General features: G+C 44.8%; 1 protein-coding gene across 1 annotated transcript in view; it reads left to right on the top strand.

Moving 5' to 3' along the window:
* Positions 1-390: 390 nt before the first annotated feature.
* Positions 391-14,269, top strand: part of pierce1 (piercer of microtubule wall 1) — a 14,694-nt gene continuing 815 nt past the window's right edge. Inside the window, exons 1-2 of the mRNA XM_051951024.1 lie at positions 391-1,315; positions 10,835-10,913. Of these exons, the coding sequence (XP_051806984.1) occupies positions 1,248-1,315; positions 10,835-10,913 (147 nt within the window). The 5' untranslated portion in view covers positions 391-1,247. The remainder of the gene's footprint in view (positions 1,316-10,834; positions 10,914-14,269) is intronic.

Genomic DNA, 14,269 nt, shown 5'->3' with positions numbered 1-14,269 from the left:
AAATGTCATATTTATAATATTTAATATTTATATTGAATATTTGTCATCTTTGGACCTGCAGGAGTGATTTTTGTTCAGCAGCTGATGTATTTTTTGAACATCAGTATTAAAATCATTGCAAAGAACAATCCATTAAAACCAGGGGGATGAAATTCAGATGTTTCTGCTAAAAAGCTGCGACTGAACAGGAAAACCAAGCCTGATGTGGACGGAAAGATCTAAAGAACTCCAGAAAAATTCAGACCTGGAGGAGTTCCACCAACCACCTCAGAACATGAAGATCAGTGAAAGGAAGATCTCATTAAAGCTGACGCTGCTCGTCCTGATCTCTAATCAATGATCGATCAGATCTGGTCCTGAGCCTGATGGCGGCGCTGCGGAGTCCAGTGTGGACAAAGAAGAAGAGTTCAGGAAGTTCAGGTGAGCAGCAGGAGCATAGATACGAACGAGAGTAGACGCTGGGGCCGCCATCCTGGTCCGGTCATCCGCTCCACTCAGCGCTGTTTGACAGCGCATTTAATCCATCTTAACTCTGAATATTAAACTGATTTTCACGCGTTTTTTATTTTTATTTTTTTTGCTGCAAACGTCATACATGTAGCTATGATACAGGACAAATGGTTCCGCGTATTTTAATATTCATAGCGGGATTAACAGTAATAGAATATTCTGATATTAAGCTCGACTGTATGGATATGAAGAGCTATGTGAAGAGCAGCATAGATATGCAGAGCAGGAGGTTCTAAGAAAACCGGAAGTGGTCCTTCAGCAGATCCACGGAACCTAGACACGTTTCAGAGCCTCCGACTGGAGGAAGCGGTGGTTCCGACGTTTGTGGATGTTTGCTGAGAGACGGGTGCTGGCGGAGCTCCACCCGGTACCGGAGCTCCACCCGGTACCGGAGCTCCGGCAGCTCCCGGTAACTCCCATCAGAAGTCCGGTAGCAGAACTAGCAGCTGCAGCAGGATTCATACTTTGATTAAATTTGTAGATTGATAGATTTATTGATTAGTTTACATTCATTTTTAGACCGACAGCCCGTCACTGATCTGCCAACTCTGCTCTCCGGTTCTGCTGCCGGTAATTCTTCCGTTACCGGCAGAATTAAATCAGCTTAATGTTTAGAATCGGTTTAAAATGGTTACTTAGCATCTTCAGAGCCTCAGACGGAGCAGCCTGACGCATGCGCAGCTGTTGACACGAGGAGCGTTACCCGTCTCCATGGTAACGGCGTGTTGTGATCAGACATGACGGAGCAGAAAGTCCAGACCTGCGACAGGACGGATCCAGAGTCCGGATGTTTTCATGGATACAGGTAAAAAAAAAAAAAGTACTGCTCGTACTTCAGTAGTACTGCTGGTACCGCGAGTACTGCTGCTGAAATAATATATGCAGATTAAATAGTACTAGTGTGCTTTTATGGCTACAGTAGTAGTATTGTCAAAATTTTCACGACTGTTAGTAGTACGACTGGTACTACTAACTAGTATTACTGTTACTACTACTAGTAGTAGTAACAATAATACTACTACTAGTACTACTGCTGCTAGTACGAGTACCACTGTTACTAGTACTACTAGTACTACTGTTACTAGTAGTAGTCGTACTTGGTTTTATTGTGAAGTCCAGATGTGAGTCTGATTTAAGAGGAAAACTGCCGGGAGGTGGAGCTGATGTTTACTGACCAACCTGTTAATAGCCACAACAACAATAATAATGATAACAACAACAATAATAATAACAGCAATAATAATAACAATAACACTGGTCTAAATTTTTTAAAAGTTGCCAGCTTCTGAAATGAATTGTATCAATTCTTATGTATTTTGATGTGCTGAATTCAAATATGAAAACCATTTTTATGATTGGCTACCATTGTTGAGATATCTGACACGTGTGTTTTAACCTTTTTAATGTGCAAACAGTGAAATTTCCCAACAAAATTGTTACTTACGGCTTTTTAACATGCTTAAAGTTACTTAATATGCTTAAGTTACTGTTTTACCATGGCAGTAATATGATACAAATTTTGGATGTTTATCAAACACTTTTATGAATCAGCTTCCCTGCTGCAGTATACCAAGTCACCTTCCATGTCGAAGAATGAAATCAAGTCCTTTTAACGATAATGAAATAAAGACATCCCAATAGAGATAGACCGATATGGGTTTTTCAGGACCGATACCGATTATTAGTAGTTAGAGGAGGCCGATAACCGGTATTTGGAGCCGATATTCATTTACAGTAAAAGTGTAAAAATTGGCTTAAAAACATTGAATAATGCAAACACTGAACTTCATTGAAATGCCTAAAGCATGTTTATTGAATCACACAAATAGAAAATAACAGCTCCAGAAGCGCCTGAATTTCCTAGACTCAGAAACATCTCTTATAAAGTTGAATAAAAGGTTAAATAAATAGCTCTCTGAAATTTTTCCACAGAAAATACAGTAAAATTTAAATATAACTACAATGACTTGTCTTTGTTTTAAGTTCAAACAACAAAAATACAGGGAGTTCTCAGGCTCAGCAGCACCTCTTGTAAAGTTAAATAAAGACTTAAATAATAGCTCCCTGAATTATTTTCACAGTAAATGAAGTAAAATTTCAATACAACTGAAATGACTTATCTTTTTTTAAAAACTTCAAACAAAAACAAAAAGTGCAGGAGTTCTCAGGCTCAACAGTATCTCTAGTAAATGTAAATAAAAACTTGCTTCCAGAGATTTTATAAAGTAATATCATTTCTGAATTTTACTCTCTCATCTTCCCGTTCATTTTCAGATCATAGGACCAGAAAGCTCATAGCAACGTTAGTAGTCGTGAGTTGTAGAGTTTTTCACGTGACTTTAACTACATACTATTCTCCACATTACATACCGTGATTTCCGGACTATTGAGCGCACCTGAATATAAGGATCTGTTCGCCAGTCTAGCCTTTTTTAACCCTTACCACAGGTTAAGTCTGGTCCAGCTCTCCGTTTAAAGGGTTAGATTCTATCTGCCTATTAGTATTCCACCTAACAGGTTTCAGCAGAATAATTAAGCTGGAGTCGAGAGACACTCGCCCAGGTTCTAACTGCCTTGCATCCGAACGTCTCACCCCTCTTATCTGATAAATGCTATCCCACCAAGCAGCCTTTCTAAGTAGTAGAATTGATCTATCATTCACATTCGTTATCGGTCAGCTTCTCTCTAAGGACTTGCCTGCACTTGGTGCTATTCCTGGGTTCGTTTTAGAGGTTTGGAAAGAACTAACCTCAGGGGTAATGTTTAAACACTCTCACTTTGGACTAAGTAACCTTTAAGAACCATTGGATTGAATGCACACAATCAACTTAACTTTTTACCACTATGCAGATTTTTAGTGGTTTATAATAATTTCATCAGGCTTCTCTTTAAATGCAACAAAGCATTTTATTAAGCAAATTTAGCAAGAGCACAGCAACAATTCATGATTAAAACAATTAATTATTTCTGATTAAAAATGAGACTAAAGTAACTAAATTGAGCGTACCTGACAATCTTCTCTAATTATTAAATTTAGGAGAGAGAGCGAACAGCGTGGCCACTACCGTATCACTCGGTCTTGACTTGCGTCTGGGAGAAGCCCTCAGTTGTCCAGAGGACTTGTTACGATGTCTTCTTTGCGGACAAAAAGGATTTTTTCCCTCGGCAGGGGGAGCGGAGGAATCCCGTAAGCCAATCGTGGTCTGGCAGTTATCTTCTGGAATCGGCTGGAACGTTAGTGCTTACGCCCCAGCTGTCTTCTCTGTGGTATGGTGGTGATGGAAAACCCTCGTCTGGTCAGGCTGTAGTGGGTCACTGGACCTCCCAGCCCCGGGGAGGGGAACAGCCCGGTGCTGTTGCCTCCTTTGCCTCTTCGGGTGTAGTCGGTTCTCCCCTCTATTGATCTCTTCTGGATAACTGCAGAACCTCTTAGGACTCTCCGTTTGGCAGAGTGTGGTCTTCGCTTGTTGAACAAAGTCAGAAAAAGACTTTGCTTCCAACGATGTCCTCAGCGATCTCTGGAGCCTAAGTCCCGCGTCGTCTTCCCGTCTCTCGGGCAATAGAGGAGGGTGAAGATTCTTCAGAACTCCGGCCAAGTTCCCTTTGCAGCCCTTCTTTAGCAGCTCCGGCGAACGTCTCCCGTTCTGTGCTTGTGGCTCTGCCCTTTTATCTCTCTCTCCTGACACACAAAACTGGCTAGGTACGCCCTTGGCTCCGTCTAACTTAGGCAATCAACTTGTTGTCACATACAACAGTAATACAGAAGTCATGTTGTTACAGCAAATACACAGTGTCCACATTCTGTTTAACACACACACGTTTCAACAGATCCTTCTGGGTTTTCCCAAACTTCCCCTTTTTCTGAGGAGGTTGCTGTGTCACTGTGGCTGCCGAGTCATGGTGATTGTTGCTCTCTGCACTTCTGCTTTGTTTAAGGCACACACACACACAGAGCCCTTCAGGCCTGCACACACACATACAGAACCTAAACAAGGATTACTTTACACAGAATCACTTCTTAAATCATTCTTCTTGATCTTAAACATAATAAATCATCTTTATCATCACTTTAATCAAATCAAATCAACATTCTAGAAAATATACTGTTCAGCAATCTTAATTATGTGGTTAACTTATAATGTTTCTTTATTTGTCTGCTTCAAAACCTTTGTTGCCTTAGGGCCATAATGAGCCTGAATGCTTTCTGAGACCTCAACATCTGCATCTTACTTGACAGATCCCAATATTCGGATCTCAAAATAAATACGTGCAGTAGCTCTGTTTACTTCTTTGACCGACAGATCGATTGCCTTTAACTTAAAAGCTAAATCATATGCATTCCTTGGTATGTTTTCCATGATGAGGGTGTGCATGAAGCGCAAAATGACTGATCTGAAGAATTTAGTGTGAGTGCGTTTGATTTAATTCGAACAGTTTCATTGGTCCACTGTGACCGGTTCGGTAATTTCCTTCTGACGAGGATAAACGTATTGACGGCATGAAGCTGGCCCGTAGAAATCTATACATTAGCCACATCGTTGTACAAGCTGTAGGGTTCGAAGCGTGAGAAAAAGTAACGGCTTACTGTCCGGAAAGTACGGTGTATTTTCCCCATTGCTAATACATAGTCTGCAGAGTGCTTAGAGCCAGATCGACGAACTAATTTTATGGAAAAAGCTAACCCCGAAGTTCCACATAATGCGATCGCGCCGTGCAATGGAACGAAGCGCCGCCGTCTTGCTCCGAAAGTCAAAGCACACAGCAAGCGCAGCCGTCCGGATGGGGAGGGCTGCTCCTCAGAGAGGCTCTTGTGTGAACAGCGATATCACACGATAAAAACACATGATATAAACAGAAAATAAATAAACCACACCTCATTTCACTTCTACAAGGTCGCTCTGCTTGACCCAGCCACATTGCTCTGTGATTTATACTTCTAGCATGGTTAGTACATGATTTATGTTTTGATCTCAAATGAGTGCTTTTCTTTATCCAATAGTTAATTTTGTGTGGTTTATTCTATATAAAAACGGTAATTTCTCTTCGCCCATGGCGTCGTGTTGTATCTGGGACCCTGTTAACCCGATGCTCGTGCCTCCGGAGGTGTAATAACAACATATAGGAAAAAATTTACGTCCGAGAGGTCGTTCATTGTGTTTTATTTTGAAAGTTCCGGTTTAACTTCCTGTCTGGTGCTTTCTCAACGACAGTGAATTTACGAGGTTTTGAAGCGGCGGCGCAGAAAATAGACCTGAAGCGAATCTCCAGCGCCGGCGCTTCAGGGACGCGGCGCTGGCGCTCCGCAGCGTGTGCAGTGGAAATTGTCTGATAGAAGAGAATGGGTTCTAAGTGCTGCGCAGCACGATTCAAGAGCACGGCGCTGCGCAGCGCAGCAGTTTCGCGTTATGTGGGATTTAGGGGTAAGCAGCCTCCACCTTAGCGCTCCCTAAAACAAGTGAACTGAGTTTTTTATGCACTCTCTCTTAATCACACACACATGCATTTCTATCATGGACTGTTTCCATCTCGTTATTATCAGCAGTCTTCAGCTTCAGTCAATTCCAGCCATTTTCAGTACAAAAAATCGCTAATATTCTATTTATAAATAAAAGTATGACGAGACGGGCATCGCGAGGTGCATTTCCTTGAAAACGACCGATTCGTGGATTTTATACCGACTTTAAGACATGTTTTGGACAAAATAGTTTACTGGCTTGTGTCATCTGGATGTCCAAGGTTGGATTATGGCCGTTTTTTGTGGAATATTTTCATCTGTGTGTAATAATGAACCCGGAAATGTGAGTCGCGCTGTGTAGTTGAAGCCGTGTATAGAGAACGGATGGCGGCGCGCACGGTCGCAGCGGCTCACGGCTCTCCTCTTCGGTGCTCTTTTTCGTTGTTTTCGTTATTATTTCTTGTTTGTTTGTGCACGATCGGCTGCGAGAACATTCACTACACCCGCCAGGAACTTTTGGACATTGGAAACCAGCATCAGACACCCATCACGAGTGCCTTTCACCACAGACACAACATACCAGATGACCTAGCAAGACCATCGGGCTCTCCGTGGATTGTCGTTGGGTCTCGAAGACGGCGCAGACTGAGAAGGGAGAGGAAGCAGAAGCGGGGCCGTAGGTCCGGTGTTATGCTAAGGCTAAGAAAACGACCACACAAGCCACCTCTGCCGAGCCTGTATCTCGCCAATGCTAGATCCCTGGTGCATAAAACGGACGACTTGGAACTACAGCTTGCCGGGAATCGCTATGTTCAGGATTGCTGTATTCTGATTATCACCGAAACCTGGCTCCACCCGGACATACCCGATGCTAGCATGCAGCTAGCGGGCCGCACTCTGCTACGCGGGGACAGGACTAAGGACTCTGGTAAGAGCAGAGGAGGGGGGCTCTGTATGTATGTGCATAATAACTGGTGCAACAACGGGACTGTGATAGACAAGCACTGTTCCCCGACCTCGAGTACATGTCTGTAAGATGCCGGCCCTTTTTTCTACCGAGAGAGCTAACAGTAGTGATCGTCACGGCTGTGTATATCCCACCACACGCCAACGTAAACACGGCGCTCTCCATCCTGCTGAACACCATCAACGTACACCAGCGGGACATCCGGATGGTGTCCACATAATTGCAGGAGACTTTAATAAGGCCAACCTGAAGACTGTACTCCCGACGTTTTACCAACATGTCAAATGTTCCACTAGAGGGGAAAACACCTTGGATCATGTCTATTCCAACATTAGGCATGCATACAGAGCCATACCCCTCCCCCACCTCGGCCAGTCAGACCATCTTTCCCTTTTGCTCTCCCCAGCCTACACCTCCCTCAGACATAGTGCCAGGCCCACCATAAAGACTGTCACAACCTGGTCGGATGACGCGCTTTCCCAACTGCAGGACTGCTTCACTGAGACAGACTGGGACCTATTTGAACAGCAGGAGCTTGGAACTTTCACAGAAACAGTACTGGACTACATCAAGTTCTGTATTGGGAATGTGACTGTGGAAAAAACCATCCGGGTCTTCCCAAATCGGAAACCCTGGTTAACCAGCCAGGTCCATACACTCCTCAGAGCCCGCGACGCTGCCTTCAGATCAGGTGACAGAGCCCTTTATAGGACTGCTCGAGCGGATCTGAAAAAAGGAATTAAAAAAGCAAAGGCGGACCATAAGAAGCGCATAGAGTCTCACCTGTCCAGCAACAACACACGGGCGGTGTGGCAGGGCATTTACGACATCATAAACTCCAGGGGCGGCACTACAACAACAGAAGACCTGAGTGCATCACTGGCTGAGGAGCTAAACAGATTTTTTGCTCGCTTTGAAACGTCCCAACAGCAACACTCAGCAGCCCCTGTACTACCCCCACCCCCACCCAGTTCCTGCACCACTATACTCACTGTCAGCGAGCATGAAGTCAGACGGGTGCTCCTGGCAGTGAACCCCAAGAAGGCTGCTGGCCCTGATGGTGTTCCTGGTAAAGTGCTAAAGGCGTGTGCCCTCCAGCTCACCCACATCTTCACCAGAATCTTCAACCTCTCCCTGTCACAGGCAATCATTCCGCCCTGTTTGAAAACCGCCACAATCATCCCAGTACCTAAGAAGTCTCCCATCACGAGCCCAAACGATTATCGTCCTGTGGCCCTCACTCCGATAATCATGAAGTGCTTCGAGAGACTGGTCCTCCAGCACATCAAGGACCATCTCCCCCCAGACTTCGACACCTACCAGTTTGCATATCGTGCAAACAGATCCACTGAGGACGCCATCGCTGTAGCTCTACACTCTGCGCTGTCACATCTGGAGCAGCAGCAGAGCTATGTCCGAATGCTCTTCGTAGATTTTAGCTCTGCCTTCAATACAATCATTCCAGACATTCTCATCACCAAACTGGACACTCTCGGCCTCCCCCCTCTCACATGTGCCTGGACAAAGGACTTCCTCACCAACCGGCCCCAGGCTGTGAGACTCGGCCCCCACCTGTCCTCCACGCGGACACTGAGCACCGGCTCCCCACAAGGCTGTGTGCTGAGCCCCCCCTGTACTGCCTCTACACCCATGACTGTCGTCCGGCCCACAACAGCAACCTCATCGTGAAGTTTGCTGACGACACAACAGTTGTCGGACTCATCACAGGAGAAGATGAGGCAGCCTACAGAGGGGAGGTCCTGAAGTTGGCAGCTTGGTGTTCAGAAAACAACCTGGCTCTGAACACCAAGAAAACAAAGGAGATCATTGTCAACTTTAGGAAGCTCAGCACCGACCTAGCCCCCCTCTACATCAACGGTGAGTGTGTGGAGAGGGTCCACAGCTTCCGGTTCCTGGGCGTCCTCATCTCCTCTGACATCTCCTGGACGGACAACACTACGGCGATCATTAAGAAGGCGCAGCAGCGACTACACCTCCTGAGGGTTCTCAAGAAACACAACTTGGTCCATTGAGAGCCTGCTGACTTATTGCATCACAGTGTGGTACGGCAGCTGCACCATGGCAGACAGGAAGGGGCTTCAGAGGGTTGTTAAGACAGCACAGAAAATCATCGGCTGCCCCCTCCCCTCCCTGATGGACATTTACACCTCCCGCTGCCTTAAAAGGGCAGGAAACATCATCAAGGACAACTTCCACCCTGGTTCCGACCTGTTTGTCCCGCTGCCCTCAGGAAGGCGCTGCAGGTGCATCAGAACCAAAACAAACAGACTCAAAAACAGTTTCTTTCCAAAAGCCATCACCACTCTGAATTCAAACATGCACTGACATTCCAAACCCCCCCCCCCCCCCCCAGACTACCTCAAAACCGTCTACTGTGCAATACGGACTATTCTAATGTGCAATATCACACTGACCATGCACTTTTATTCTTTTTAACTGTTTTAACTTATCCTTTTTTGTGATTTTTATTACATGTATCTTGCACTGATGGAGATGCTCTAAATCTCATTGTACTTGTGTATAGTGACAATAAATGGCATTCTATTCTATTCTATGTTTATTACAATTCCGGAAGAGCTTTCTGCATTTACCTTTGACAGGTGTTTTCTGTCTGGAGCTTCTCACACAAGAAAACTTTTCCTCTCACTCTCCAGTGTGTGTGAGGACAGCTTCTTCTTCGGAGGCTCTGCCTCTGCTGCTTAACCAATCAGAGGACGGGGTGAATAGTGCAGGAGACAGCAGGCAGGAGAGACAGAAGCGCGGCTGCATCTGAGCCGAAATAACCCAGTTTTAAATTGATTTCTTCATATCGGCCGGTCGGATTAAAAAAAGGCCGATGCCGATATACGTCAAATTTCCATATATCAGCGCCGATAATCGGCCCGACCGATAATCAGTCGATCTCTACATCCTAACGTCATCAGCCAGGAGATTCCACTTCTATAATCTGGAGCCCAGTAGTTCTGCCGTACTCTTGGGCAGATCCAGATCCCTGACCAGATTATTCAGTTCAATCTGGGTTATGAGGTGAGGGTGAGGTGACACTGGCTGAAAAAAGTCTGCATCATGTGATGTTGATGGCTGTTGATCATGTGTTTCATCCTCCTCATCAGACTATAGTGAATACGATTCAGGAGGTACAGGAATTGGTCGTCCTTCTCCATGAAGCACTGGACGCAAAGCAGATGGAATATTGGGATATTGCACAGTCCACGTTTTCTTTCTGGACAAGCCTTTCCCAACTGGAGGGACCATGCAGAAGTAGCAATCATTGGTGTGGTCAACTGGCTCACGCCATACCATGGGAACAGCAAATGGCATTGATTTCTCCTTCTTACTGAGGCACTGTCGCAGATTTGTTGCACAAGTGTTGCAACATATATGTGGAGCCCAGTTTTTATCTTGATCACCAATTTTACAGCAAAAATAAACATGGTAGGCTTTCTTAACCATAGGAGTTATGCTGCGCTTTGGGATCAAAAGTCACTTTGCCACAAATGTAGCAGAAGCAGTCAGCGTTACTGATGCATGTCACTTTATACCTGCAACATATACAAGTTTCACATGTTCTGTACAGAGTTATTGTCACTTTTATTTAGAGCTCCACTCAGAGCGACATTTTAGTTTATTTCTACTTTTCTAAGATATTCTTCTATGCTTAACACAACGTAACTGATGTATTATCCTGAACCAAGGCTCATACATACTGACCTCCTGTGTATCTCAAAAACTAGAGCCAACTGACACTTTTAAACATCAGATTCTTTCTCAGTGACCCAAAAAACACAAGAAATGATTACTTTTATCTGAGAAGCTTTGATCAGACTGATGGAAGCTTCTCCAATAAACTCTCATTAACGTCCGTCCTGTTTGTGTTTCAGTCAGAGAAGAAGTCACCTCCTGTACCGGACCACCAACCAGACCTACGGCAGCAGCACACCTGGAGCTCACCTCACACAGGTAGACACACACACATGTAGACACACACATGTAGACACACACATGTAGACACACAGGCAGACACACACATGTAGACACACAGGCAGACACACACATGTAGACACACAGGCAGACACACACATGTAGACACACAGGCAGACACACACATGTAGACACACACAGGTAGACACACACATGTAGACACACAGGCAGACACACACATGTAGACACACAGGCAGACACACACATGTAGACACACAGGCAGACACACACATGTAGACACACAGGCAGACACACACATGTAGACACACACAGGCAGACACACACATGTAGACACACAGGCAGACACACACATGTAGACACACAGGCAGACACACACATGTAGACACACACAGGTAGACACACACATGTAGACACACACATGTAGACACACACAGGCAGACACACACAGGCAGACACACATGTAGACACCCACAGGTAGACACACATGTAGACACACACAGGTAGACACACACAGGCAGACACACACAGGTAGACACACACATGTAGACACACACATGTAGACACACACATGTAGACACACACATGTAGACACACACAGGCAGACACACACAGGTAGACACACACATGTAGACACACACAGGCAGACACACACACATGTAGACACACACATGTAGACTGTGGGTTTTGTTTGGCACTGGGAAAAGCCAAAGATACATTGCTGTACATGAGATTGCTTCTGCTCTGTCACCACCCAAGGCACGCACCCTACTCTTCTTCCATGCCTTTACAGGGTGCGATGTCAGATCCTTCTTTTCTGGTAGAGGGAAGAAGAGGGCCTGGGATACCTGGACTGCCTTCCCAGAGGCAACAGACGCATTCTCTTTCTTGGCAGATGCGGCAAATGATTTACCAGAGGATGTGGTTGCTCTTGTTGAGAGATTTGTTGTGGTAATGTATGACCGCACTAGTGAACTTTCCAGTGTCAATGAGGCCAGACAGCATATGTTCTCAAGAAAGTCTAAAACACTTGACGGCATCCCTCCAACAAGAGCTGCACTCAGACAGCACATCCTTAGTCACATACCAAGGAGGACACGTGTGGGGCAAGTCCCTTGAGAAAGCCGCACCTCTACCTAGCCCTTCCTTGTTTGGTTGGGAATGGGATGAGGGATCTTGTTGGTGGACTCCAAAGTGAACCACCCTCCAACAGGCTCATGAGATGTGCTATGAGCTCATCCATTGTAACTGTAGGGTTTCGTGCAGAGGTGCGTGTACCTGGTACAATGCAGAGCTCAACTGCACAGGCCTCTGCCACTGTGAAGGCCATTGCTTCCAGACACAGACAACTTAAACTTGAGTGTAGCCGCAATATCCTGTCTTGTCTCACTAGGTTTCGTCTGCCCATCATCAACTCTACCTATACCCAGACTGGACCACACAACAGCTGCCATCATTAATGGCCGTGTCAGTTGTCTTGCGTTGTCTCCTGTAGATTTCCATGGGTTTCACTGTATCATAAAATATTTCACAAGCCATACGGATGGACCACTTGATAGTTTGACCAGCTTACTCCCTAACCATAGTTGTGTAAAGCAACATTGACAGAAAATTTGAATTTCAATTTCATGCATGTTTGTAACCTAATTTCAGCTGATGATATGGCCACCAGAGAAATCTGGCAGTAGCCCTCTCTATAAAAACATGTTCACTTACACTACTTTTCAAACATGCTAATTTCTTTATGCTTCCAAATTAAGATGAAATATGAAAATAACAGTGTCAGATCTAACAGTTTCATGGACATTCGGAAAAAAAGTTAAGCTCCTGCAATGTCAATCCGGGATTATCTTCCTCTCCTTAGATGCTTATCTGTGTTTACAAATGTGCCAAATATTCTGCTTCCAATATACAGAGAATGAAAATTTGAAATAGATTTGCTCACATTTAACCGTTAAACTGACACTCGCCAGGTAATGAAATTATAGTTTTTGCGGTTGCCACCAGGTGGTGCCTAGTGTCTGTCAACTCTAGAAATGTTCACTGGGGTTTCTAAATGAGATTTTCTGCTTAAAACACGCAGAAGAAAAACCTATTAAAAAATGACCATAGATAACAGTTTTTGTGATGCTCACCAGGTAGAAAAATGTTAGTTCCTGCGGTGGCCACCAGGGGCTCAGACGGCTTGCCTCTCCATCCAGAAATGTTCACCTGGGGTTACTTTATAAGTGTGGAAAGTTTCATGCTTCCAACCCGAAAATGCACAACTTATGCTTACAACCTCCACTAACCAACAGAACACTGAACAACATGTGTAACACCAACAGAACACGGAACAACACGTGGAGCACCAACAGAACACGGAACAACACGTGGAACACCAACCGAACACGGAACAACACGTGGAACACCAACCGAACACGGAACAACACGTGGAACACCAACAGAACTGAAGCGCTCATGGACTCAGAGATTTTCTTGTAAAGAATATCAATAATTCAACAAACCACACAGGAAGAATTAACTTTTGAAAATAAGGAGAACAGTTGTCACAACACAACTGGAGAACCATCAGAACACACCTGGAGAACCTGTACGGTTCCATTCTACTGAGTTCAGCCCAGAAAGGTTCTTACCAGAACCCAACCCTGGAATGAAAATGAGTCCAGTCAGGAGCCTCTGAAGCTGCTGAAACCAGAACCGACAGCATAGAAGGGGATGAAGAACTGGACAGTTGTGGTTCCACAGAAACACCTGGCTGCTGTTCCTGGTTCTACTGGTGTTCTCTGTAGTTGGACCAACATGAATTCATTACACCCATCAGTGCTGTCATGGCAACACTCCAGAACACCTTCAAGAACTCACCTGTCACCAACCATCCAATAGAAACCTCCGTAAAAACACCTGTCACCTCCTGCCCAGAACCAGGGCCATGGAGACAGAACCTCCAGAACCTCCTCTCTGACCTCATGAGCGTTCATCAGACAGCAGATGTTTTAAAAAGACGTTTGTGTTGAACAAAGCTGTTAATGAAATGTGCCCCTGAAGTTTCTGTTTTTATTCCCATTTTAACTGATTGTTTGGTTTTTATCCATTTATATATTTAATGTAGAACTTTACAAATAAAATGTATTATTATTATTGTTGTTATTGTTACAACAGAGAAAATCAGTCACAGTACTGACATTCACATAGATGTGAAGTACTACACATGTACTGCAGTACTACACATGTACTGCAGTACTACAGTGTAATCGTTCTCCACATACACAGATGCGGTATCCTGTCTGATGCAGGTTGACCATGACAGAGTTCTGCAGGTTCTTCTGAAAGCTTCAGGACTTCCAATATGGACCTCCAGAGAAGACCTGCAGCTC

The sequence above is a fragment of the Acanthochromis polyacanthus genome, chromosome 7, assembly GCF_021347895.1.
Source record: "Acanthochromis polyacanthus isolate Apoly-LR-REF ecotype Palm Island chromosome 7, KAUST_Apoly_ChrSc, whole genome shotgun sequence".
Lineage (NCBI taxonomy): Eukaryota > Metazoa > Chordata > Actinopteri > Pomacentridae > Acanthochromis > Acanthochromis polyacanthus.
The sequence above is the reverse complement of the archived record's forward strand: the minus strand, read 5'-3'. Positions and strand labels throughout refer to the sequence as shown.